General features: G+C 38.7%; 3 protein-coding genes and 2 pseudogenes across 5 annotated transcripts; 2 read left to right on the forward strand and 3 right to left on the reverse strand.

The window, feature by feature from the left end:
- The first annotated feature begins 2,474 nt into the window (after window positions 1-2,474).
- On the forward strand, window positions 2,475-4,588 carry LOC147298577 (uncharacterized; annotated as a pseudogene).
- A 5,178-nt stretch (window positions 4,589-9,766) lies between these two features.
- CLS (cardiolipin synthase) lies at window positions 9,767-12,585 on the reverse strand. The gene is made up of 8 exons (XM_086256859.1): window positions 12,091-12,585; window positions 11,904-11,970; window positions 11,737-11,811; window positions 11,593-11,644; window positions 11,008-11,093; window positions 10,844-10,918; window positions 10,156-10,250; window positions 9,767-10,060 (listed from the first exon to the last, which is right to left on the reverse strand). The coding sequence occupies exons 1-8, from the start codon at window positions 12,579-12,581 to the stop codon at window positions 9,973-9,975; spliced, it is 1,029 nt and encodes a 342-aa protein (XP_086112985.1). The 5' UTR covers window positions 12,582-12,585; the 3' UTR covers window positions 9,767-9,972.
- Window positions 12,586-14,509: 1,924 nt separating this feature from the next.
- Window positions 14,510-16,104, forward strand: LOC147298579 (putative serine/threonine-protein kinase PBL23 pseudogene; annotated as a pseudogene).
- A 464-nt stretch (window positions 16,105-16,568) lies between these two features.
- Window positions 16,569-17,478, reverse strand: LOC147298580 (uncharacterized). The gene has a single exon (XM_086229780.1). It carries the CDS (start codon window positions 17,476-17,478, stop codon window positions 17,080-17,082), a length of 399 nt encoding a protein of 132 aa, XP_086085906.1. The 3' UTR covers window positions 16,569-17,079.
- A 1,791-nt stretch (window positions 17,479-19,269) lies between these two features.
- LOC147298581 (phospholipase A I-like protein) lies at window positions 19,270-27,314 on the reverse strand. Of its 3 annotated transcripts, none has more exons than XM_086239305.1 (18): window positions 26,531-27,314; window positions 25,790-25,937; window positions 25,566-25,644; window positions 25,287-25,440; window positions 24,984-25,193; window positions 24,651-24,896; window positions 24,404-24,566; window positions 24,054-24,314; window positions 23,846-23,967; window positions 23,386-23,547; window positions 23,091-23,283; window positions 22,823-22,959; window positions 21,908-22,046; window positions 21,622-21,828; window positions 21,057-21,531; window positions 20,754-20,970; window positions 20,570-20,659; window positions 19,270-19,951 (listed from the first exon to the last, which is right to left on the reverse strand). In XM_086239305.1, the coding sequence occupies exons 1-18, from the start codon at window positions 27,059-27,061 to the stop codon at window positions 19,502-19,504; spliced, it is 3,984 nt and encodes a 1,327-aa protein (XP_086095431.1). In that variant the 5' UTR covers window positions 27,062-27,314; the 3' UTR covers window positions 19,270-19,501. The 3 variants fall into 3 exon arrangements, with proteins under 3 accessions (XP_086095431.1, XP_086095445.1, XP_086095439.1); XM_086239313.1 differs by having other exon boundaries at window positions 19,735-19,951; window positions 20,635-20,659; XM_086239319.1 differs by lacking the exon at window positions 26,531-27,314 and having other exon boundaries at window positions 25,287-25,451; window positions 25,790-25,804.
- Window positions 27,315-27,773: the final 459 nt, after the last annotated feature.

Here is a 27,773-nt window from a genome sequence, read left to right on the forward strand (position 1 = left end):
GGAGTATAAGCAACTGATGGATTTTTTTATCGAATATGTGGTCTATGATATATAAGAGGTATTTTGGTCTGAAAAAATATAAAAGGATTAAAAATGTAGAGTGCTGCTATTTGCACACTCTTTTTTTTCTTTTTGCACACACTTTTCTCTTACACGCCTCCTATTTTCTCCTAAAATTTTAAATTTCTCTTTAACACACCCCTCCAATTACCCTAATACCCCTATTTTATACATTTCATAAAATTTCTCACCACAACACACCCTTTCACCCACCACACCCCCATCAACTCAGACAAAAAAAAAAAGAAAAAAACACAGCCCCTCCCCCTCCCTCACTTGACCACCTCCCTCCCTCTCTCCTTCCCTCATCGACCACCTCCCTTTCTCTCTCCTCCCCGCAGCACCGCCCTCCTATCTCTTTCCTCCCCTTCGAACACCATTAAAAAAAAAATTGCAATTCGGCAGGTTCGGCGACCAGTGCCAAACTAAGCTGTTTCGTTCGGCACTCATCCGCCGAACAATCCTGTTATATTCGGCGGATGACTGCCGAACGAAACAGCCCGGTTCGGCACTGGTCCGCCGAACCTGCCGAACTGCATTTTTTTTTAATGGTGGATGTTCGGTGGTTGTCTGCCATGTTCGGTGGTTGTCTGCCAAAGGGAAGGAGAGATGTTGCGGGGAGGCGGTGACCCGAGAGGCTGAGTAGCCGCCGCTATGCAGAGGCTGGAGTTGGAGCCAGCGTGGGCCTAGTTCTGGGCTTCGAGGTGCTGCGGGCGGAGGTGTAGCAGCGTGTGGGAGGACAGCGAGCTCATGGAGGCTGGGTGCTGCGCGCAGGCAGTTGCAAAGACGAGGTGCGCGCAGGCTAGTAGATTGGGTTGGCAGCTGCTGGTAGTCTCTACTCGCGGGGAGGTGGCCAGCGATGGCAGGTGTGGCCAAGGTTGGCGGCGGAGTGACCCCATCAACTCAGACGGTGAAGAAGAAAAAAGAAGAAAAAAAAGAAAAAATGGAGATAAGGATGAGGATGGGAATGAGGTGTATACGGGGGGGAGATGGGAATGGGGTGTGTGGGTGAGGGGAGGGCCAAAGTGATCTTTTTTCTTGAGTGTCTTTTTTTTTTTTTTTTTTTCAGAAAGGGTGTGCAAAAAGAAAAAAAAAAAAAGGTATGCAAATAGAATCCCTCAAAATGTAAGTTTTGGGAGGGGGGTGAGGGCAAGGGTTTAAATTTCGAAGTTTCGCCGAAAATTTCAATTTTTAGGGGTTTCGAAATTGTAACACCCATTCTACCAAATTTCGGCGAAAGATTCGAAATTTCAAATACCCTAACAGAAAATTTTTTTTGAATTTGAGAGAAATTTCGACGAAATTTCGCTCAAATACCCAGCTAACCAGCCTAACCCTCAGTCCCTCACTGCCTCACATTCTCACAATCTCACCTGCACAGTCGTCGACGCACACCTTTATCGATCTCAAACCCGATCTGCAGCGCCTCTCTCCTTCGTCTTCTCGGCTTGCTAGTCGGCTCTCTCTCTTCTTTCTCTCTCGCCTCTCTCCTCCGTCTTCTCGGCTTGCAGCGCCGTTCTCTGTTGCTGTTCTCGGACGTCTCTGTCTTCTCAGCAACTCCGGCCACCTCGAAGCCTCCGGCCACCTCGAAGCCCCCGGCGTTTCTCTCTCTTAACCCTACTGAAATCAGTTTGTGCGAAGTCTGTGACTGTGAGTAATAGTCTAATAGACTAACAGTATCATATTTTGGGTTTATCTGTATGTATGAGACTATGAGTATATCTGTATGTATGAGTATATCATTTACCCACTTTTAAATAATATCTAACATCAATTGATCAATATCATATTTTGGGTTTACATGTAAATTATATTGATCTTGGGTTGATTTATATAGATTTCGAATTAATTGTATAATTTTGGGTTGATTTTGATTTGTATAATTGTATGATTTTGGGTTAATTTTGAATCTTTAATCGTATAATTTTGGAATTGATTGTATAATTTTAGGTTGATTTTGATTTGTATAATTTGTGTAATTTTTATGATATATAATTATTGATATGGAAGTTGAAAGTGGTGATATGATATGGAATTGGAATTGGTATGATTTGTTAATAATTAATATGAAATTTGTATGATTTGTTAATAGTATCTAATATGTATCATGTATGGAATTGCCGAATTGGTAATTTAAAATTAGTGAAATTAATATGGAGTTGGTAATAAATTAATAATTAATATGAAATTAGTAATATGGAAATGAAATTGGTGATATGATATGAAATTACAAATTAGTAATATGGAAATATGGAATTGCCAATTGGTAATATGAATATGATATGAAATTACTAATTAGTAATAAGTTAATAACTAATATGATATTAATTTCTTGGTGATATACTGATATGATATTAATATGGAATTTAATTGTTATTGTGTATGTCTTTTTGTTATTAGGAATTTATGATTCAATGGCCAGTGGAGGGAGATCACGTGATCCAGCTTGGGATCATGCCGATCCATTACCGGGTAGCAGACAAGGTTCAATATGCAAATATTGTGGCCTTGTAATGAAGGGTGCTGGAGTGACACGATTGAAATACCACCTTAGTGGTTTGGATCCTGGACACAATGTGCAACGATGCAATAGTGTCCCACCAGAAGTGAGACAATTCATCATTGCAGAGATGCAACACAAACAACACCAAAAAAACAAACAAATACAAAGGATGGAAGAGCTCAGAGAAGAGCTTCGAGGACAAGGTCAGATTGAGCTGAGTGATGATGATGAGGATGATGATGATGATGAAGATCATAATGATGATATGGGGCCTCAAGAGCGAAGAGAATTTCGAGCTGCACTTCGAGCCTCTAGAGCAACAGAATGGGAGAGGAAACACTTACATAAAGTCCCAAATAGGGGACAAGGTTCTGGGTCTAGTAGTGGTGCACAGATGCAAAGAGCATCAAGCATGAGGGAATGACGACTAACACCTCCAGTAGCACCAAGCTTGTACAAGGCAGCTCAAGCAAGCCAAAAGAGTGTTAAAAATCTCTTTTCTGGAGGGTCAATCAAAGATGGGATGCAACGCTTGATCAACAAGTTCTTCATATATGAAAATATTCCTCCTTCAATAGCAGCATCTCATCATTTCAAAAATTTGGTGATAGGATGTCAACAGGCAGGAGTAGGAGTGGAACCTCCAACACCCTATTAGATACGCACCAGATTTTTGGACCAGGAGTTTCAAGAAATACAAGAGCATGTTAACAAATTGAAGACCGATTGGGCAACTTATGGTTGCATAATCATGTGCGATGGTTGGACAGGTCCAACCAAACTGTCTATCATAAACTTCATGGCCTACTCAAGAGGGAAGTCGGTATTCCTTAAGTCCGTTGATTCTTCAGATTGCATAAAGGATCATAAATATATTTATGGGCAACTGAAGGATGTAATCACGGAGGTTGGAGAGGAAAATGTTGTTCAAGTTGTGACCGACAATGGTTCCGCATTTGTCAAAGCAGGTAAGAAGTTAATGAACAAATACAATGTGTACTGGACGTCGTGTGCATCACATTGCATTGATCTAATGTTTGAAGAGATGGGGAAGAAAGAGCAGGTTGCTAATGTGATTAAAAAAGCCAGAATGATCACGAATTATATTTACAACCATAACTGGTTGTTGGCAAAGATGCGAGAGATCACGAAGGGAGATATTGTTCGTCCTGGTGCCACTCGATTTGCTACAAACTATATTGCATTGGATAATTTGTATGGTAAGATGATGGGGTTGAAGCAATTGCTCACCAGTGATGATTGGGGTCGTAGCAATTTCCGGCGTTCAGATGCAGGCATCACGGTTGAAAATATAGTTCTTGATCACTCTTTTTGGCAACAAGTGCGTAAGGTGTGCGGTCTGTTTGAACCTCTCTACGTAGTTTTACGTATTGTCAACACAGAAGTGTATCCTACAATGGGATCAATTTATGAGTTGATGCGTGTCGTGAAGGAAGAGCTAGAAAAAAAACAGGGTGCACGGTGGGTAATAAAAATCATCAACGATCGATGGTTTAAAACGTTACAACACGATTTGCACGTAGCAGGTAACCCAATAATTTATTTGTTATTTTGGTTCCGCATTTTTTTTAATTGATTTAGCTTTCAATTAATGAACTAAATTACTAATTATGTATTTCTATATTTACTTGATGCATGATTGCAGCCTATTATTTGAATCCTCGCTATCAATATAGACCTGGTGTTGGAGATGATGGTAAACTTATTCGGGCTGTGCACAACGTATTCTCCAAATTGGATCCCTATTCACCAGAAGTTGGCCAATTTGGAAATGAGGTAAAAATAATTTGCCATAAGTCCCATAAGAATCCTTACGAAAAATATTAATACTTTATAGAATTTGATTGTCTTAAATTATATATTTGATTGATATTGTATAATTTGTATTGTATTTGTATATAGTTAACATATTTTAAAGATGCCCGGAAAATGTTCGGAGAACGAGCTGCAAAGGCCGCTAGATCACGAATGTCTCCTAGTGAATATACATCGTACTTGTATTAGTTAGATTAACTTAATTATTTATTTTTATAGTTACACTTACACAAACAAATTTTTCATTTCAGGTGAATGGTGGATCATGTATGGGAGTGATGCGCCTACTGTGAGGAAGTTAGCCATCAAAGTTTTATCACAACTTTCGGAATCATACACACCAAACAACGAAACAGGCTCTCATATAGTAGGTTAGAAAAGATGGTGTATGTAACGACCCGACCCAAAGTTGACTTTTAAAAATAATGGACTTTCGTCTTTGACTTTGGGCACGTTGGAAAGGTCTCGAGTCCACGAGTTGGTAGACACGCGGCACGCGTCAATCAGAGCTACGGTTTGAAATATACGAGCATTTGAAGCGAGTGGCAAACTTGTAATTTTTATAAAAGTGGGTTTTAAATACCCAAAAGTCAGATTTTTCTAACTATCTCTCCTCTCTCTCCGTTTCTCTCTCTCACTCTCTCTCTCTCGCGTGCGCGTCTCCTTTTCTCGCCGCCCCTGCCACCGGCGCGTGAGGGCGCGTCCGGCGGCGGCTGGTGTCGGGCTTTGGCTCCCCGCCATCGCCGCCCTCTCCTCTCTCTACCCCTGGCCTCCGTTTAACCCAGAAAAGCCCCGAAAACCTGAAACCCAGCCTAGACACGATTTGAGCCTCGCCGTCGATCTGACTATTCCGGCGAGATTTGGGTGGCCGGACCTGGGTCTTGTTCGCCTCACCACGGCGAGTTCAGCCGTGGTGTCCTCCTGCTCCGATGATGCTCCACGACGGAGCAATGAGCTTGGGAAGCCAAGTCGGCCGCCAGCTTCCGCCGCCGTTTTCGCCCATTTCCGGTGACATTTGGCCGTCGGTCAAGTTGTCAAAAATGATCCTCGAGGTATGGGCCTTCTTTCCCCCTTGTTATTGCGTGTCAATTTTGAGAATCTAAAAATTTGGAATTTTAGGGCTTGTACCCATTTCGGGTTTGCCTTGAATTGAGCCTACTTGAATGATTTATGAGTTGTTTTTCATCCAATTGAAGGTTCTAGGTTGAATTTGGGTTGATTTTTAGTTGAAAAAAATCATTTTCTTATATTGTGCCACCACTGCCTCCGCCATTTGTGGCGGCGGGACAGTGGCCGTTTGTCTCTTTTTGCCCACATTGAACTTCTAGGAGATCCTTGGAGGTTGTTTGGTGAGTTTCTGTGAAATTTATGTGTTGTATAAGCCGGGCAGCCACCGTGTGTGGTGGCAGCCGCCCATTTTGGACGATAAAACGACCAATTGTGAATTATGTATATATTTAAGTTGGTTGTCTGGTCTTAACAGGTACATGGGCTCGGGAAATCTCATTCCCGATGCCGTTATGCTGCCGGATTTGGTATCCGAGCAATGACACCGTGAAGGGTATTTCGGTCTTTTACGTAGTTAAATTATGAGTGATACTTATCGGACTTTAATGTAGAGTACTGTTAATGTATTGTCTGTTTTTGTGTATTTGATGCTCTATGTTAGAGGAAGCCAAGTATAGGGTTCAGATCATGAGAAGGAATTGACGGAAATTGAGACTAAAGGATTAAGTGAGGATTAAGCAATTATCATACCATAGACTGTGAGTAGGAATGACAAACAAGTGAAGAGTCGTGAGTAGGAATCAATTTCGGAAGGGATTCGCTGTAGCTCGGGATAGACTGTGAGTGGATCTTGGGTTTTCGAAATGCTTTACACATTTTATAATTCAACTCTTTTCTTGATTTATTTGAGTATGGATAGTTTTTGGAAATGATTTTTGGTATTATTTTGGGGAAGTTTTATTAATGAATTTCTGTCCTTTGGAAAATGATTTTGATCGAGCAGCTTTCACAATTTGAGAATGATTTTATTTAAGCGAATTTATGGAAAGAATTAAATTTCAGTTTTTATCTGGAGGATAGTCTTGAGATGTGGTTGATTGAGATATACAAAAGCGGTTTCCAACCGCCATATTAGTACCCCCTTCAGCAGGTATATATTGCTCTGCACTCGCCTAGAGATGACTCGGCGGTGTACGACCAGTACGCAGGTATATATTGCTCTGCACTCGCCTAGAGATGACTCGGCGGTGTACGACCAGCACTCGCTCTGCACTTGCCTAGTTGGCGGTGTATGACCAGCATGACAATTGCTCTGCACTTGCCTAGTAGGCAGTGTACGACCAGCATTTGCTCTGCACTTGCCTAGTCGGCAGTGTATGACCAGCTTCACAGCAGGTATAGATTTGCTCTGCACTTGCCCAGAGATGACTCGGCAGTGTATGACCAGCAGTTCCCCGGGTACTAGTGTGGCGTGAGATTTCAGTTGTGGAGTATTTTGAGAAATGATATTACACCAGTAAATGTTTTAAATGACAGTTTCATAAAGGCATTGCGTACTGTTTAAGATATTTTAATAGTTTTACAGCTTCAGAGCACTATTTGCTTTTCAGGGTTTGATTTACAGTTTTGAGATGATTTAAAAATGGATTTGTGAAAAGATTTTAAAGCTGTGGGATTTCAAAGAGCGACGTGAGTGAAATTAGATAGTCTATTTCGTTGCTTTGTGTGCTTGTGTGCATTTGTTTGCTAGGTTTTGGTTTGGCTAGAACTTGGTAAAGTGTAGGCTTGAATCTTGAGGATGGACATTGATGAATGAATTATGCATTGAGGTTATGAGTTAGGAAGTGAACGATTCGAGATTGAGGTTAATAGTTGACGTTTAGGCATTTAAACGGCAGAATGATTATTATTATTTTTGATGAAATTGTGATGTGATTGAGTAATTATGGATACTGTTGTGGATTATTTTTTTAGCGTGGAAATTGAAGGATTATTTGAGGATTATGGTTTAAGTCATTTCACTCACACGAGCTCTAGTGAGCTTACCGGGTTTGTCGTATAACCTGATACACCATGGATGTGGTGTAGGATTTGTGTTTTGCAGGTTAAGCAGGCTGAGGAAGCAGTGTGGAGAAGACGAGGCAGTGGGACCCAGAGAGATTTATTTAATTGTTTTTACTCAGTGGTTTGTTTAAAATGTTTTTGACAGAATTATATTTACTTATGTTGTTGTGCATGGCTCAAAAGTAAGAGAAAACAGATTTAACAGTTTGATGTTTAGTATTTTTCATGGGCCCGAGGTTCGGGGTGTTACAGTGTATTACTACTATAATATGAGGCTTGCACTTCGAGACAAGAAAGCAGATGAGGATCGCGTCGATGAATATGATCCGCTGGATATATATGATGCTGCTATAGGGGATGATGATGTGGAGGAAAACCAGCTTTATCAGTGGATTAGGCCCTTCCATTTAGATGATGATGCAGGCAATCCAGACCCTGATATTGCAGCTCAAGTACGCCAGGAAGGTATCAATGTGGATAGAGTTCTAAATGAGGAGGTGAGCCCTACTGTAAGTTTCAATGAACTTATGCAACCAAGGTTGACACATCGTACTGAGCCAGTTCCCACTAATCCTTCTTGATCAGGCAACTCTAGCACAAGATCAGACACTCCTACCAACAGTGGAGGTAGAAGTAGTGGTGGTGGTAGAGGTAGTGGTGGTGGTGGTGGTGGAAATGAAGATGTCACTAGACATTCTCAAGAGTATATGAGCCCATTTTCTGTCAAAGCAAACTACACACATTGAACACAAGATGAGAATCATGGGAGTAGGCGTGCCAGACCAGGAATTGGTGCCATAGGAAAAGACTATAGTCGCAGACAAAGAGATCATGAGAGTTTGGCACCAGAAGAAGGGGATTTATTATCCACCACTTTTGGCTCTATGGGGGTAGAAAGTGACAATTACAATTATAGGCAAAACCCTCCAATATTCTACCCACCACATCTGCCTTACTTGGTTGAGTCTGATAGTAACTCATTGGCACAATAAGAGACAAACTCTTCAAATGAGTATGCTTATGGGCAAATTCAACCACAACAGGTTCCTGATCCATATGGTTGGCATGTTGGCAATTACATGCAAAATTATGCTGGAGAAGTATCTTGGGATGATTATTCTTCTCATTACACCTACTCTAGACATGATGATACTGAAGACAGCGGAAATTTTGAACCTCCTAGAAACTTTATGTGGTATTGATTACTTTTGTAATTCATGTGGCAATATTGTAGTAAAAATAAAATTGAGGTGTTATTGAAGTAATTATTAATTAGTGAAGCATTTTTTTAACAGTATTTGTCTCCAGCGCGCATTATATTCATCACATATCACATGAAACCTACCATATAACTTGGTTTTTTCAATGTTTTTTATCAATGTAGTAGATAATATGTTAATAAACATATGGTAAAGTTTCATTCAAAATTTCCATATTTTGATAGTAATTTCCGTCGAATTTTTGTCGAAATTTCCATTGAAATTTTCATCGAAATTTCCTCGAAACCCGAAATTTTATTCCTTGGGTGAGGGTCAAAAAATTTTATTGTATATTGAAGGAGTTATTTAATAAAATTAGTAATTTGAGTTTAAAGCTCTCTATCCATGGGCCCACAGACCCAAATCTGGCAGCCCCAAATATGACCCAATTAAATGCAAAGATTTACACGTTAGCTTGTTGCACTAATGGTCATCACTGATTGTCCTTCACTCGTTGGGTGATACCCAGTTCTTAAATCTTTGATTTTCTAGGCTGATTTAATTGTATACTTGATTAGTTTTTAATTGTTAATGGACAGATTGTATTACATTAATGTTTAGATTAAGAGGGCTTTAAACTAAAAAGATACGACGAACTATTGGGTTGGCGTCATTATCTTAAAGACTTAATTTTTTTTACTTAGAATGTTTTTTTTTTTTTAATTATTTTTTTATATCTTTAGTAGAGTTCATAATTTTGTTTTTTTCTACTTGAAATCTGAAGCGTTTGAATAGTCATATAATCTCAATTTAGAGAAATTGAAGCTCTGTATTTTCATGAAAAGAGTAGAAGAGAAGATAATAGTTTTTACAAGTGACACATATGCTAAAAAATTTGATAAATCGTGTAGAAGTAATATTTTTTGTTCTACACATTTGGTACGATGTAGAAGGACTTAACCTTTCTTTTTGTTTTACATATTTGGTCTGAGGTACAATTTAATTTTTTGTTCCTAAGAAGAAAATAGAAATTAGATTAACAAAAGAGTAATACACTTGGTCCAATAATCAAGGTAGAAAATAAATGACTCAAATAAACCCGCTCTTGATAAAAAAACAAAAGCAATTTTAATCAATTAAATACCAAAAACTATACAGATCAAGTATCCAAATAATGTTGTTAAATTAGGTGATATTTGATTTAATTTACTGAGAATTCCAATTTACAAGTGATGCATATGCTCAACACATTTTTTTTTTTTTTCAAAAGTTTGCAGGCACCGTGGCCCTTCTTAGTCCCTTCTATGACGGGGCCCTGAATGCAGATTTCCTCAAGTGTTGTGCTCCGTATGCTGCGGTGGAAGCCAATGTTGTTGACGCCACTAACCAACTGCACCAATTTGATATAGAAAATGGGCTCTCTGTGCATATACACGTATAAAAAAAAAAAGATAAATTACAGACAGCTAAGTTCTGCTGAGTCACCTCAAGTATGTAATGTATGACTGAGTTTCTTGTGTTCCAAACTCTGGTTGAAGAAGAGCTGCCGCAACTAAAATCAACTGGAAAACTGTGTTAAGCTGTCAACATCCATAGTATTTGTTAGAAACTAGAGAAGGCCTTTATCTCAATCAAAAACAACTACAAGCCCCACAGTGAATTTACTTCCTTCCAAGCTATAAGACTCAACAACAACACACTGACCTGTCACCTAAAACTGGCTAAAAGTGTCTAACAAAGTTTCAGATAAATATACAAATGCTTTTCCAACAAATTAGAATTTTGTTGGCCTGGAAACAAATTGGAAATTGAAATGCTGTTTACCCAATCCTATAAATCACCTTTGAAGAGCTTATACACATTTTTAGCATTACATTATCTAATGCAAAGCTTAAATCATAACAGCACAAATATGTTTACGTCATTAATCATTGATTCATACTTTCCAATAAATAATGTCTCAATTTTTAATTCCACCCTAATATACTGCTAGTTTTTAAACAAGAATGAGAATGAGTAGCACTTTCTTCCACACTTTTTCTGCACTTGAGAACTTCCTATCATATATTTACCCAATTCCAGCTCTAGATTCCATTTTTCTCAATCTAAATAACAAAAAGGAAATCTCTAGCCTAGAGCCCCGTATGAAAAGTCATAAAAGAATTAAGATTACCTTGCTAATAAAGAGAGGTTCAACCTTCTGGGGATGGGTTCCATCAAGGTTGAAAAAGTCCGACCAACTTTTCCACTGACAAAATTCAACGATGCCAAATTCAGATTTTGGCTACATGAGTAACTAAAATATTGATAAGACAAAAAAAATTAAAAAGATCTCACCTCCCACCCCAAGCTACTAGCTCTTTGATACACTGCACCACCAACGAGGGCAACATCCCGCAACACAATGATTCCAACAAGTCCAGCTTCAGAACCCCAAAATTGAATAAGATTAGTCTCTGTACCAAATTAGTTTCCCTAACACACAATTTTTTAACATTTTAAAAAGCAAACCAATAAAGACTTCAGATACCAGATGCTAAGAAGCTAAAGGCAAATTAAGCAAACAACATGGCAAAGTATGTACTCAGAGTGGTAGGCCCAGAATGCAACTATGAAACAAAAGTATCATGGCACAGCTCCCCCAAAATTGCACTGAATTGCCAATTACAGACATAGGTAAGTTGCTAACAAACATCCAATCCAGGTGAATATAGCTCATGACCAGACTCAAGAGTGTGGATCACCCTTCTTCAGACATTTCTTTCATCCTGCTTCTCCACCATTGGTGGATAGTCAGTTTGAAATTTCAGCTGTGTATGAATGAGCAACAGCCTAATCATAGATGTGGTACAAAAACACATAAGCATACATGAATCTCCTTCCAAGTCTCACACAAGAAAAAAGGGACTACTTAGTACTTACGGTGAAGAAGATCATTATGTACCATCGCCAAAGCAACACATCCAATAAGAACCTGTATCATAATGAAATAGGAAACTATCATAAAACGTAATAACCTGAAAACTAAGCATAAAAAAAAAAAAAAAAAAAAAAAAAAAAAGCTACCTTGTCAGCAAGGGGATCCAGGTAGGAGCCAACAACAGAATTGATCCTCATCCTCCTAGCCACATATCCATCCAACTACACAATGCAAGGAGAAATAAAATCAGGTCAAAATCTCAGTGCAGAAAAATACCAAATGAGTTTTTATGCAAAAGGGTTCATATTAATACCCAGTCAGTTGCCCCAGAGATAGCCAACCCCACCATTGCAGAAGAGTACCACTCATTCGTAATCATCCTGTATATCATTTACAAATTCAATTCCATATAAGCAGCAATCAAAAGTTGAAACGAAGCTGAAATAAATTTCTGTTCTAAAAATTAAATTAGAGTAATTGCAGTATTTTAGAAAGTGTACCATCCAAGCAAAGGACCGGAAATTAATCGACTCATGGAGATCAAATTGGGCAAATTGACGAAATCCCCACCGGCCTCATTCGTCCCGACCCGATCCAACACGGCCGGAGAAGGCGAGGGTGACCCGGACAAGGACACCAATTCGAGCGGGAAGCTTGTTCTCCTCCGTAGCAGATTCAAGCTCAACGAAGCCTCGATCTTTCTGAGAACGACGGCGTTTCCGCGGAGGTAAAGCGGAGTGGCGGACTGCGAGAGCTTCCATGGAGGGAAAGAGAGGAACAGCGGCCCGTGGAAGGGACCGACCCAATTGGAGAGAGGAGAGAGGAAGGTTCTGGAAATCTGAGAAGGCAAGCGAAAGAGAGGATGGGAGATTGGGTACGAGAGAGTGGCGTACTGTAGGGGAGCTGAGATCGATGAAACGGTGGTTGTAAGGAAGGTTTTCGATTGTTTAGGGTTTCGAATTAGGGCTTTCAGGGACCTGAAGACCGCCATTACTGTAGCATTTTTCTTTGACAGTGAGACTCGGGTTTTGCAGGGGTTTAGACCTTTCCGGTCTGGATGACACGTCACACGTGCATGGCTCTCGATTTTCTTTACACGTGGATTTCCCATTTTTCTCTATTTTTAATTTTTAATTTTTTTGGCTGGGGTTTAGTTGTAAATTTGTAATGACTAATGATTTATGAACTTAAGCCCATCCCAATTCCCTTGTCACTAAAAATCTGAATTCTCTTTGAAGCATTCTCTAAAAGACTATTTAAATTCTCCAAAAAAAAAAAAAAGAATGAAAATAATGTGTAGGAACTAGGAAGGTATATCGAAAAATAAAATAATGATGCTCCTATTTTGATTATATTATTGGTTTATTATTTGATAATTTAAACTTTTTAGGTTTAATGGTTACCTAACAAGAAATTATAGGCTTATAACTATGATTTTAAAGGTCCTTTGACTTAACATTTATGGTACAATCACTCAATATTATAACGTCATATGTTCTATTTGTTTAAGAGATTGTAAACTTTACTTGAAATAAGAACATATCCCATTATATTATTGGAGGTCATATTATACACGTGGTACATTGACTTACCAACAAATTTCTTGATCAAAGCAGCAAACTGTTTTTCTCCATTAAATTTAGGCTATTGTTTATAACTTTATCAATTTCCTTTTTCCTCTCAAAGGGTGGGAGCAAAAACTTTTGATAAAATGTAGTTCCTAAGTTAGGACTTAGGGGTAAGGGTGCACCTCAAGTAATTTAAGTTAACTAATACTTACGAGCTTTTTTATCACGCTCTTACAAAGACAAATTCTGGTATCCGCCACTGCATTGGTTGTGTTGCACTTATACTGTCTGCATTTGTTTGTCTTTCTCCCCACGTATATTTTGATATAATAAGTTAAGTTTTTTGGGTGTAATAATTGTCATTCATGTATTGTAAGCGAAAAATAAAATATAAAATATGAACTTGTAGTTTTTAAAAGTAATTAGATCCAATATAATGATGTGATATGTTTATTGAGTTTGTTTCCTTGTGTTAAGACTTAAGAGAGGTTCAACCAAAGTTTTTCTGGAATGAACAGTACGTAGTTAAGTTGGTTAAAGGGAACAGAAGTATGTGCGCGGTGGCGCATGCATCTGTTGTAGCGGACATGAAGCAGCTAGAACTAAGACTGGTATATACAAAAACGAAGTAGATAGCTAGAAGCCTAGAAGCCTAGAACGAACTAACACTGTTTTGTACAAAACTTATTCATTCACGTACATGCTGTGACCAGCTTGGTCCGTCTTCAACAATTTTGGTTTCAACTTGAAGCTCTCTCTCCTTAAAATTTATTGCCATTTCATATGTCATATATATATATATATTCATACATTCATTGGGATTCATTCACGAGGTGATCTGCTTCTTTTGTTGCAAGGTGGGTAAGCCTGTCAAGAAGAGCACAAGGGGATATGGGAAGAAAGTGATCCTTTCTAACATCCATTCAGTCAAGTGGGTACAATATATGATTGATCTTTTCAACTCTCTCTTTCAAGACATTATATATATATATATATATATATACATATTTGTTTTACCAATTGATGAGCATCTTCTTTGATCAGCAATGATTGTCAAAATATTCTGGAAGGTTAATTTGAGATAGAGATTTTTTATTTTTTGGGTACTAATTGTAGTGAATTCTTGCTTTCTAGAAAATGGGGCTTTGATTATGCTTCTGAATTGAAAAACCCTTGAATTATTTTGAGAAATTGTCATTGTAGATTTGTTATATGCTTTGATGGATAAACAAGTACCTGATATGGACCATACATGCTTCTTACTTGGTGAATTTTTTTTTTTTTTTTTTGTGGACAAGTCCCTGATAGGCTGATAGGCATGTGAATATGTGATCAATGTGCAGGTAGCAGCAAATGCAGGAATTTAAACTAGAAGCTAGCTAAGATGGTAAATGCAAAATCATCTGCTCGGGTTTTTACATTCGATGAACTAGCTGTTGCAACTGATGACTTTAGTCCTGTTCGTCTGGTCGGAGAAGGTGGATTTGGGAGCGTATACAAAGGATACATAGAGACATTAATCAAGTCTCTCTCTCTCTCTCTCTCTCTCTCTCTCTCTCTCTCTCTCTCTCTCTCACACACACACACACACACACACACACACACACACACACACATACACTTCTGACGTGCATATATACACACATGCTTACATGCGGATCGTCATTACGTGGTCTTGAAATTTATGTTTGATTCATTCCTTTCAGGTTGTGGCTGTGAAGAAACTCAACAGGGAAGGATTTCAGGGAAGTAGAGAGTTCTCTGTTCTGAAGTTGTCATGTTGAGTCTGCTGGCTCAACACCCGAACCTCGTCAATCTGGTTGGGTACTGTGCAGAAGGGGACCAGAGAATTTTAGTGTATGAGTTCATGGTCAATGGGTCTTTGGAGGATCACCTTCTAGGTATGCAGAAATATAGTTTGTATTATTGCTTCAATTGAAACCATGGGGCTTACTTGACCCAAAAGTTTCTTCCACATTAACCCTTTTATACATAATCTACTATTTAGGTCTCTAATTTAATTTGACGATAATATATTGAGCTTGAACTAGTGAAAATTCATTGCTATACATGCCATTCATTGCAATCTTACCATGAAACCAAATACATTTTTTTTTTCTTTAGATCTAAATTCAAAGCAGGAGCCTCTTGATTGGTATACCAGGATGAAAATAGCTGAAGGAGCAGCTAAAGGACTTGAGTACTTGCATGCCACAGCCAACCCACCAGTGATTTATCGTGACTTCAAAGCAGAAAACATACAATTAGACGAAACATTCAGTCCAAATCTCTCTGATTTTGGATTTTCTAAGTTAGATCCAACAGGAGAGAAGAACCATGTGTCTACAAGGGTGATGGAAACCTATGGCTACTGTGTACCACAGTATGCTTTAACAGGACAGCTGACAACTATGTCTGATGTCTACAGTTTTGGCGTTGTATTTCTGGAGTTAATCACAGGAAGGAGAGCTTTTGATGATGCAAGACCAACTGAAGAGCAGAAACTAGTCAGTTGGGTATGCATCCTCCTCCAACAGACTCAGTTTTGCCTTCTGAAAAATACTCTCCTTTTCATTTTGACAGATTTTTGAGGTTTGATCAATTTAATTGTCAAATAATGCAACCTTGATACTGATCCTATTGTTCATGATGCAGGCACTGCCACTGTTGAAGGACAGGAAAAAATTAGCACTAATGGCTGATCCGTTGCTTGAAGGAAAATTTCCAGTAAGGGGTCTGCAACATGCTCTTGCAGTTGCAGCAATGTCTCTCCATGAGGAAGCTGAGTGCCGACCTGTGATGGCTGACGTTGTAACAGCTCTTAAGCATCTAGCCTTGCCAATAGATGATGAACATGTACATGCAGCCAAGGATGAATCAAACAACAATGGTGGGCATGTCAAATCAGTAAAAAGAGGAAGATTCAATAGAGACCGAGAGCTATAGCATCAAGATGCAAGCTGAAGAAGGTGCCCTGCAGATTCAAGCTCAACCTAAGTTTCATTGCATAAATGAGTGCCCTTCCCCAGGTCCCTCGAACTTCAAACGACTTGATGGCAGAAGGGATCTTATTATTTATATGTTCATGTACCTATTCTACTTAGCTTGTTCAATAGATAGAGCTATCATGCTTGGAGCCACTTTCTTTCCTTTGTTTTTTGGTGATTTGGAGCCTCTTAGAGAATTGAAACCTATATTATTAGACTAAACCCCTTCTTTTCTCCACACAGAGAGAGAGAGAGAGAGAGAGAGAGAGAGAGAGAGAGAGAGAGAGAGAGAGAGAGAGAGAGAGAGAGAGAGAGAGAGAGAGGTCTAAACATTTTACAGAAATGTACACATAATTCTTTTTGCTGCATAATTGGTTTGTACTTTCCTTTGAATAACATATTACATATCTATAGCAAGCTTCACAATACAGTCATTTGGTGTGAGGGAAGAATCCCAATTCCCAAACCCCTTCTTAAAACTTATACAAGAGAGAGTAACAAAATGGACACCAGATACTGAGAAGGGGCAGCAGAAACCAGAACCAGACAGTTTTTCCAGGAAAAAGAGTGGTACTTGTGTCAAGGAAATGGAATGCTGTCTTTTCAAAACAATAATCATGAAATCTGCAATTGAGTCAAGTAAGCAATAGTTGAAGCATAAGCAACAGTTGTCGTAATAAAGTAGTTAGGAAACAAGATGCAGTTTCTGGTTGGCCTGCCCACTATATCCTGCTGCTCTCTCGGACAGCATATCCATCCCAATTCCCATGAAAAGAAACAGAAAAAAGAAAAGAAAAAGAGCTATTAACAGAGGGAACCCTGACAAGAGAGAGAGAGAGAGAGAGAGAGAGAGAGAGAGTTTCATTGGTGCAGTCCTAACAAAGTGGGCATAGGAAGCTCAATAAACCAGCTGTTTGAGAAGAAGAGAGATGGTCTAAATGCTCAAGTTGTTCATGTCATCATTGAGGGTCCTGTAATTAAACCCAGGAATGCCATTTAGCCGATTGGTGTCTACAACTTCTGCAGCAGAGCATATGCTTGATAAGAATCCCCTGCTGCCTCTGCGCTTCTTCCTCTTCCAGGTCATTATCAAGAACCAGAAACTGGACCTCATAGAATGACTAGTACTGCTGGAACTGGAAGCCATGTCTACTATTTGTCGTCCCCGAGGCTTCATTGAGCTTCCACGCCGGTCAAGCTCAAGCTTGCTGAAATACTCAATCTCCCTCCTCACAAGAGATCCTACAGTGCCTCGCGTGCCTATTGCAACTGGAGCTGTTGCAGCCATTGTTTCAGGGAACTTGGTTTCTGTTGTTCTGGCTTTATACTGCATCTAATTTTTTTAATGTATAAAGTGTGGTGATGCAAGAAGCTTCTGGGTGAAGAAAGTGGTGGCCCTGCAGGGTCTTTTTCTTGAGGGAAAGAATAAGGATTGCTTTAAATTTGGGGCATCTTTGCTTTGATCTTTATAAAACTCTTAATGCAGTGCTTTTGGTAAAAGTGGACAGCATGAGATTTGGCATAATTAGTGCTGCGGTTAGGACATGGCCATCATATTATCCTTGTGTTTGCAATAAAAGCATGCATAATCTCCGGATAAATAATTTACCCTTTTCACTGCTTAGGCATTCCTTTTGCACACTTTGGACTGTATACCTCAAATCATCATCATGGTAGGGCGAAAACAATTTTCTAAAAATCAATAGAATGTTCTTATGTGGCATTTAGATAGGTTGATTAATTGGTTTAAAATATGGGATTTAAATTATTTGCTTTACATTACAAAATTCCAACGCCTTTATGCTTTCCTTGCAATCTCTGCAAGGTTAAACCTCCTTTTCTCCAATGCCTAGGGTAAAAGGAAGAGAGGTGAAGTTTTCACTCTATTGCTAGAGTGCTTTTTAGGTATGGGGTCCTTGGTGACACTCTACATATTTTTATTCTCATTATATTTCTTTTACTTATTGTTATTCTGTATGAGAAGTGGAATGATGCAATTGTTTGAATGAAGATGATTGTCTATATAAATTATAAACTATGCAGGTTCAGGCATGCAATTGATTGAACTCACAAAGTGCAGTGAAGAAAATAATTTCTTCCATTTGGTAATGGAACATGATTCGCTGTGAAATACTTTAAAAATTTAATAGTTTTTTTCTTTTCCTGGTAATGGTGGTTGGTCCAATTAATTGTGTTTATTCTGAAGCCCAAGTGTTCCATTGAAGTGTTTATTTGGACGCTATAGAATATGATGTCACCATGTGCGTTCTAATGCAGTATCTTAAGGCCATATCCATCATTATGGTTGGCTGGTTGCGCTCCAATTAGGCTTGTTTGAGATGACACCTTGCCAACATTGTCTATTTCTTTTTCCTTTTCGTTGGGTTTTTCTTTTCCAGGTGCAGTTTATGAAAAGAAGACTACCTTCTTAATTTCAGCCAGCACTTAAAAATGGCTATTTCCAAGTCTGCCCTCAAGTCCCCAACTAACTATAGCCGTTACAACAAAAACTTATTAATCAACTAACTATTGGTAGATTGGAATTTCTCTCCACAATGTTGGAGAGGTCACAATTTCACATCCATCCTCCCTTAAAAAAAAACTAACCTATTTATATTTTTAATGTCTTTAAAATCTACCCTAACACCTGACTTTAGTTTTTTACCGTCCAAAAGTATGAGAAATCTTCTTATAAACATGAAAATTTGAGCACACATAAGCATGAGAAATGTGAGCAATTGAATTGCAAAGCACCTATATATTTTATTTGAGTTAAAATCTTGCAATCCAACTACTCACTTTTTCTCATGTTTGTATATACTCACTTTTCTCATGCTTTTTTTGTCCAAAATAGCATGTGTTTCACTGAACAAATGAATCAACAATTATCCGTCTCCCAAATTTACCGGATACATTTCCCAGAAAATTTAATATGTAAAACCATCTTACAAACTCTTCCAGCTAAGAATAGACCCCATAAAGCATTAGTCCTAAGAGGATGTTTGCAGCCACGTAGTTTCTACGTTAATTTATTTGAAGAAACCAGTACTTAATGAAGAAACAGAAAAGTTGTCATAAATAGAAGTGAAAATTTGGCAAAAGAGATATCATAAAGAAGGGGAAATGAGAAAATTTGAGCCCATATACATATTATAAATGCAGAACACTGTACTCATTCATCCAACAACTAACAAACAACATTTCTTTTTTCTTTTCAGTTTGTAGCCTCAAAATTGGAAGTTCCCTCTTATTTTCTTAATATTCACTAGCTCATCTATGTTCTTATTCTCTTTTCTTTTTTTCCTAAGCTTTTTGTTTTAATTTTTCATTTTCCTGTATGAGATTTAGTTAACATTCTAGTGTATATTGGGGAGATGGCATGAATACCTCAGCTTCCGATGTGAGGCAAGAGCATGTCGTAGAGCAACATCCACACTCGCACCCTCTCGGAACAGTGAGTCATACAATTGACAGACAAATTGTGACACTTCTTCCTCATTATCATCCCAAGAACCTATAGAGCGGTCCCCATTTTCACTATCTTCCCAATCACTCACCGGACTGACGGGTTCAGCCTCCTCATCTTCAACTTCATCTTCAGCCTCTTCTTCACCGATCTCAAACTTCCCATTTTCAAAAACACCGAACTCCCCAGGTCCATGGGATGTTGTCAGCTGTGTTTCTGAGGGCTGAGCTGAAGAACATATAACAGCTTTGGCTCCGGAGTCTATAAATGCTTTAATCAAAGCTGGCATGGGCCCATATGCTCCTGTACAAATAATGATCCTGTCTCTCCAAGCTCCAACCTAGAGTTATCACACACATAAAGCATCAATTATCAGTTAGTTCATGTGCCCATATTGCACATTTAGCATAACAAAGGGCAAATGCTCCAAATAAATAGCAACCTCTTCTTGAAAAGAGAGATCTCTACTATAGTTTAGGGTAGTCTAAATTTTAAATTTGACAAAAAGAAAAAAAAAATCAGATCTTTGCTTTCAGTTTCAAACTTAAGAAATTGCAGTGAGCTCCAACTTCCATAACTTTGGTTTTCACAGCCTATGTATCATACATATTACCGGTGCAATGGTAGTACCTAAAAAATTTTACTATGTTCAGTTTTTCTGTTTCCCAAAGTTTCATTTCAATTTCTATCCATATTTGATTCAAGTTCTGACGGCCCTGTTCATAGGGATTCCATATGACATTCTATATCAATACTTGTTTAACTTAATGGAAATCATCTTATGTTAAAATATTTAAGTCATAGTAATTGTTATATATAATATAATTTCTAAAGTGAAATTATGGTAAAGATATATTAACCACAAGACAAGAGTTAGGTAGTTGGATAGTATCAGTCAATATGAAGCTCCACGACATTTTGAGGGAGAAGGGTGTTAAATGGAGAGATGATACCGTACCATCCAACGAACATCATCAGGTGTTAAATGGATAGAAGGGACAGTTCTACGAAACAAATACGCACCAATTTCTTGGCCATCTTCCAGAACCTTCAAAACAATGCCATCATACAACAAAACCAGAATTAATAGTTTGGCAACTTCCGGTAAGTAGCAAAAATAATGGTAATAACGCTTAACATACTTGGGTTTGGCGTCCCATATAACGGTGAACAATGCCTCCAATTTGGAAGTATGGTCTACTTGCAACCAAATCAGAAATAGTTGAAATATTGGGGAGAGATGATGCAGCCTTCCTGCAGCGGCTTCGCATCACTGATAACAAGCTCAATTTAACACTCTGCAGAAACTTATCTGCAAGCTCTCCAGGTTCAGCAACCACAAATACATCATTCTGCCAACTACAGAAATAAAAAGCTGGCAAATTAGAACGAAGACTGAAATTAAATATTGTAAATATAACAAATCAACCCGCAGCAGTATTGACCTTAATATTGAGCCAAGTGAGTCATTTTGAAGGGCCAAATGTACAATGCCCACTTGTTGCGAATTCAGTAACTTCTCATGCAATGACTGGGCAGGTAAAGAAAGCTGTCTAGGTCCTAAAGGAGACTGTGGTGGTGATACAGCTCCTTTTCCAGATTGACCATCTAAGCTTAGAGGTGGGACCATATCAATTCGTCCAGCCCTCTGTGGCCCAAAATCAGGACTGTAGAAAAGTGGACTTGATGGAACGCTTCCAGTAAACAACGGTGATGTAAATGGTGTTGGGAATGTTGTTGTTTGCCCCGTTTTTGCAAACCCTGGTACTTCTTGCATTAGGGATAACTGTATTCCATTACGGGCACAAAATGACTCAAGTGCATGAGCATGGTTCAAAAATCGACCAGAATTGGGGCTATGTGAAGCTTCAACAAGTAGTACAGTACGCCTCCAACCTAGAGATGGGCTTCTTTCATCCACTACAGCAAAGTACCGATAGAATTTAAAGTTTTAGAAAAATTGTACAAAAACTAACAATGCATAGAAAGAAATAATGTCAGCATCAATACCCGCATTTGAGGCCTTTTCCTTGGGGAAATGCTGAGATCTCAAATTCTCTGACGACTTCTCATCATGTTGGAATGGCAGAAGTAGTCTCTCACAGACATCCTTAAATGCAGAAGAATTTTTCTGAATATATTCCTCAACTGCAGCTTCCAATTTCAGCCAGACTGCTGGATCAGTCTCATCCAATTCCATATCACAGCGTTCATCAACTGCAGGCGCAAAACATAGAAAGTGCCTATTGAGAATTAGTTCCTGTAGACGTTATATTACTTCAGACTTGACACATACCTGGATTAAACCGAAAATATTGTATTCCAGGGAGCATGGGTAGCAATGTGCTTAAAGCTTCCTCCACCCGTTCCACAGAGCACGCACTTTCTATCAATACTTGCCCAGTATCCAGATAACGCCAACCACCTTTTCTCACCTACACTAGCAGATTTGGTATGAATCGATAAAGCAGAGATATGACTCTTAAATGTTTGCACAAAATAATCTGTAATATTAGAATGATTTCCAGCTACAATGTTATTCACTTATATTTAGTTAGCACATCAAAATAAGTAGAGCTATGCATTTCTTAGAATTCCAAAAGTTCTCCAATATAATGTTCATAACTGTTTTCTCTATGCTGCTTGAAAATAACTCGGCTAAAATGAGAACTTCCAAGTTCCAAGTTCCAAGTTCCAATAATATATACTCGCCAAAAATAATACTAATGCAATATAAGGGTTCTCAGAACCTCAATTTTAGCACTTGAATGGTGTTATGACCAGGAAAGCATCAGGACAAGCTACCAGGTGCAGAAGAACAACATACATATCCAGATCTATTGCCTGCACCACCATGCTGACCCTTTATCCCATAATGATCTTGCTCAATAGGAAAGCTCCAGCAAGACTCCTATAAAGCTAAACTAAACCTTTGTTGCTCTTAAAGAGCATAGAAAGTAAGAGGCATGCAAAGACAAAACATATTCTTCAAAGAAAATCTTGAAAATTAGAAAATGTATACATATCACCAACAAGCTTTCCCTGAATGATATCAAGGGTTTTCAAAGAAACATTTGACTAGAGTGTTGGAGATTTTCAAGATTACAGTGATTATGAAATGCCATAACTGGTCAGCAAAGTTCAAACCTGTCCAATAAGGCCAGAATTTCATAATTAACTCTTCAAAAACAAAGGAAAGGTTATGGTTTACCTTTGTTGGAACAGAACCACAGCCAATGGAAACTAGGCAGTCAATCCTCGTGTCAGGCCATAAAAGTTGTGCTTCTCTAATGGAAAATATCGTAGGATTGTTTGCCACTATTGCACCATCTTGCCAACGATTTACATCTATATAAATTGTAGGATTTAAACATATTAAAAAAATTAGCACCAAGAAAAAAGGTAATATGTGCACATGCTCAACGTAATCCCTAAGTGCCTAGAGATGAGAAAATTTCCGCAAGTACAAAAGAGAATACCATCTGAGAAATCATCAAGATAATATGGTGCAGCAGATGATGCTCTTATAGCTTGCCATATTTCATGCTTACAACTTCCTATAAAAGCACTGCGCTGATAGCCAACTTGAGCACCCACAGTAGGTGCTCCTTGCACAGTGATTCCTGAACTCTCTGAAATTGCAAGGGGCACTTCTGGCGTTCCCACAGGGTACTAGAAATTGAGTTCAAGAAAGATAATATGCAACAAAGTACCAAGTTAATATCTCAACAGTGAAGTGATGATGTTTCCATATTAAAGGAACTGGTCTCAAACCTGATAATTCCGGAATATGAAAGGCTGAGCTGGCATTGCGCTCACCAAAGTTGATACAACAAAAACTTTGGGAATGTTTTTCACTGCGGACTCTATCAACAGATCTCCATCCTCATCAGCACACATTTCCTTCAACAATCTCTCAAAATGATCTGCACTATGCTGCAAGGCAATATGTTATAGCTATCCTTTCAACAGCATACAAAAAAATTATTGCTTTAATGTTTAGACTTGTTCAACTAAATACTTTGCTAATTATAAAATTCTATTCTTTCTAGAATCTAAGAGGTAAACAACAGACTAGAAAATCATGATTGTACCAAAAAAGAAAAAAATAATATAATAAGAGAGACCACTTTACAAGAAAAATATATGCACTTCTATACAACAAAAAGTACAAAACAGTATGGAAATAAAAGGCATATTTAATGGAATTTACAAACAAAGCATTAAAACATACTTTAGATCCATGTACAACAACTCTAAAACTCTGCGATGAACTTTTATAGAGCTGATCCAACTTCTCTCTCCAAGATGCAGCTTCATTGTCCTTGGGTGCAGGTTCAGCAAAGACAAGTTTTCCTGCAAATTATGATATCAGAACTGATAAATAAATTGATCAATGAGAAATGCTTTGTGCAGAATCATTCCTAATACAGCATACTCACCAAGGTTTTTGTATATTTCTTCACACTGATCTAATGACATTAGCTGAATGCCGAGGGCAACAGCAAGCATGCCACCCGTTGATGTGCCACATACAAGGTCAAACAACTCATGTATCTGTTTTCCAGTTCCCTTCTCAATTGCTTTCAGAATTTGCACAGTTGCCAGACCTTTCATACCGCCACCATCCATTGAGAGTATGCGCAGTCCTTTCTTTGGCACCTGTCTCCCCCTTATGGCACGTCGTAGATTTCCATTCTCCCCTAAAAAAGGCATGGCATGAACCAAGCCTATAAGCTAAGAATCTAAAACCGCAAAAAAAAAAAAAAAAAAAAAAACCCAAGAGACAAACCAAGAATTGCCAAAGCACGAGCTGCAGCTTTATTCACACATGGCTCAGCTGAACCGGTCAAGCGCATGAGAAGTTCACACAAACTTTCAGAAGCAACCAGAAGACGGCGATTCTCCAAACAGAAGGCCAAATTTCCCACTGCTAACAAAGCTAACCTTTGCACCTAATGAAAGAAAAACCTAAAATTAATTGACAACACTATACAAGTATGAAAAACAGTGTCTAATGGAAAAAGTAGAGAACTTGCCTCTGGGGTTTTGTGGGCACATAACACTTTTAATGACTTCAATACATCCTTGGTCAGCATCTTCTGAGCTACGGCATCAGATGCAAAAGCCAACTTCACCACAACTTGCAATACAGAAATTACTTCCTCATGGGGAACGGATTTCAGTACTGTTTCAATGGGTTGCATGATGTCAGATTTCATCAATTGCATGGCAACTGAAACATCTGCAGCAAGAGATGAAAGAGCAGAACATGCTTGTTCAACCTGCCAGAAGTTGGAACTCTTAAGCAGTATGCAACATAAGAGTACATAAGCAAGTAAAACCTTTTTCAGGACAGCTAACCAACATACCACATGACGGTTGTCACTACTTATCATACTTATAAGCTGCCGCACTGCATTCTCATCTTTACCGACGACTACGCGGTTCCCTTGGTCTTGTATTATCTTTGCTAGTGCAGATGCTAGTAAAGGGTGATGACATGAAGAAAAACGGAATATAAGGGAGAAAAAGGCACTTAGCTTATGCCTAGATGCACCAAAATAAGAACTGTTTTCCATCTGCAATTCCACCATTTTTTTTTAAGAATATGTAGTCTGAAATGAAAAATTTTAAAGCCAAAAAAATTCTACAGATATTGCATTAATCACTACCTCTATCTGCACATTCAATGATCTCAAATTGTCATCTGCCACAATCCTGATATTTGCAAGAGACAAATGATGAAGTTTGTGGAGTGGCAAGATTTCAGGAAGAAATTCAAGAGGGTTTCCAAATAGCCTAAGAACCCGTAGCTCAGCCATAGCCCTGCCATAAAACTGGAGGGAACCATTAGACCCTAAGAAAATCATAGGCTTGACAAGCATGGCTGAAATTAATAGTGGAAAGAAAGTCTATACTAATTAAATATGTTGAAGTGCTTATGAAATGACCTGAAATCAAGGAGAGGCCGAATAAGCTTATTGTGTTCCAATGAAAGTTCCACTAATCCAACGCACTGTCTCAGTTCTACTGCTTACAAGTCCAACAAAAATCAAACAAATGAATACATCAATGATCCTCCAAGAATTTAGTTCTGCTGCTCCATCTGAACTTGATTTGATTCAAGAGTCATGAGATAATGCTGAATAAATTTACAAAGTGATTTGGAACTTACCAGGTACTGAAACCAGCATGTTGTAGTCAACCCTGAGCACTTTTAAGGTTCTCAACTCACCAAGCTCAGAAGGTAAAAGTGTCAGCTTATTGTTATCAAGGTATAGCTTCTCAAGAAGAGGCAGTCGAGTTAGCTCTACCGGGAATACCTGTGAGTGGTATGCAAGCAACAGAGATAAAAACTCACAACTCATCTCAATTTATCACTAAAAAGCAAATTACTCTCCCTAATCATTTTTAACTCAACTGAAAAACAAAAGCATACTACTGCACGTACAGCACCAACTAGCTGTGGTCTAAAAATACAGTTAGCAAACGAATGGAGCTTGCTATTATTAGAAAAACAAGTACTACAAAGTTTGGAATAGAAACTCATGTTCTAGTTCTGCTCAAAATTAATAAAACCTAAACCAAGAGCACTACTACACTCACCAAATTCATGTGGCAGTATTTTATTTATTCAAATCTGATCCCACTCTAGACTTCATTGACATATATTTTCAACATATTTTTAATAGGTAAGACACTGACATGTATATTGGCGAGTCTAACATTATAGCTAAACCAAATAGGTAAATTCATGAGCAAAAACTCCATGCCATTTTTTTTTCAATAACCACAAAGAATTCAATAATAGCCTAATAGATCGCTTACATATTTATGCAAAACATTAAAAAAAATACAATAATGACCAAAAAACCGTTATCAGTAGTCATCAACAAGGATTAAAAGAAAGACTCACCGACAACCCACAACCACGGAGACTGACCAAGGTGACGCACTGCCAATGCACACCGCAACCCACCACCCCGTCGGAAAGTGCAGGCATTGACGATGTGAAATTGGAGCGCAGCAAGCGAGTCAAGACCCCAGTGCCATCGCTCTGCTGGCCGGAGCCGGCTGTCTTGGTCATGGTCACGGCTCGCAACGGCTCTCTCCGCCTCACCACCCTCATATCCACACCGACATTGGTCGCTGCCTCGGCGTCCTCCTCCTCTTTTTCCACGGCCCTCAATTCAACAACCACCGTGTCCTGCGGCATCGGCAGAGCCACCATTAGCTGCGACTGGAGCCTCAGCGCCACCTGGTCCTCGTCGTCTCCGGCCGACCACTCCAAGTCGATCTGAAAACCCAATTCCTGATCCAGCGACACTGCCGAAGACGACGACGACGACGTGCGGTCCAAGCTCGCCGCCGCCGGCTCCTCCGTGCCGTAGGTGAGCGCGAGATGGAAGATGTCCGAGGGCCGCTTCCAGCCCAATCCCCAAGACATTGTGATTGAAATCAAAATTAGGGTTCAAAATCAATGCAATCGCAACTAGGGAGCTCAGCTGGAGTGGGCATTTGGTTTTCACAGCGTGATCGTGGTCATGCTTATGTGTGCATGAGATGGGATTTATGGGTCATTGTGAAGATTTGGATGAGAAATGGGGGTTTAGATGTTAGGGTTTTTTGGAGGAAGAAAATTGGGATTAATGGCGGGAGAGAAGGAAGAGAAGGCTCTGTCTCTATGCGAGCTTCGGAGTTTTACACAGAGAGGCAGACAAATGTGGAACTGAAACAAACTGAAGGAATATATACATATTCCGATTCTGTTTTTTTATTTTTATTTTCCCTCTTTCGTCTGGTATTTTGTATCTGTGAAGCGGCGTCGTTTTAATAATGGAATGAAGTCGTACATGTTTCGTTTTATCGTTTCACATTTATATCCTGTCATTTTTATATATATTTATCAAATGATAAATCGCAATCTCCCAATTTAGGGAAGAAGCAAGGCAGCCATCAAATGAAGTTATAAACGGGGTTTTAATGGTAAGATGATGTATTTTTGTTTCTTATATTTAATAAATTTTTCTCTACTTCTTTTAGTTAGTTCAGTACATTGATTAAGTTATTTTTATTTATAACAAATTACAATTGAGTACCTCAACTTTACATGTTGTTTCAATTTAGTACTCCAACTTTGAAAATTTACAAAAAAGTAC

The sequence above is a fragment of the Dryas octopetala genome, chromosome 1, assembly GCF_963921425.1.
Source record: "Dryas octopetala chromosome 1, drDryOcto1.1, whole genome shotgun sequence".
Classification (NCBI taxonomy): Eukaryota; Viridiplantae; Streptophyta; class Magnoliopsida; order Rosales; family Rosaceae; genus Dryas; species Dryas octopetala.

Excerpts from the sequence above, each read along its gene's own strand:
- CLS (XM_086256859.1), bottom strand. The coding sequence starts at position 12,581 with ATGGCGGTCTTCAGGTCCCTGAAAGCCCTAATTCGAAACCCTAAACAA. Across the intron at positions 11,094-11,592 it reads ACATAATGATCTTCTTCACC|CTGGACTTGTTGGAATCATT; the intron begins GTAAGTACTAAG and ends GGGGTTCTGAAG. Across the intron at positions 10,061-10,155 it reads TCATACATTACATACTTGAG|TTGGTTAGTGGCGTCAACAA; the intron begins GTGACTCAGCAG and ends AAATTGGTGCAG.
- LOC147298580 (XM_086229780.1), bottom strand. The coding sequence starts at position 17,478 with ATGCAGTATAAAGCCAGAACAACAGAAACCAAGTTCCCTGAAACAATG.
- LOC147298581 (XM_086239305.1), bottom strand. The coding sequence starts at position 27,061 with ATGTCTTGGGGATTGGGCTGGAAGCGGCCCTCGGACATCTTCCATCTC. Across the intron at positions 25,441-25,565 it reads CGGCCTCTCCTTGATTTCAG|GGCTATGGCTGAGCTACGGG; the intron begins GTCATTTCATAA and ends GTTTTATGGCAG. Across the intron at positions 22,960-23,090 it reads TCTTGATGATTTCTCAGATG|ATGTAAATCGTTGGCAAGAT; the intron begins GTATTCTCTTTT and ends CAATTTATATAG.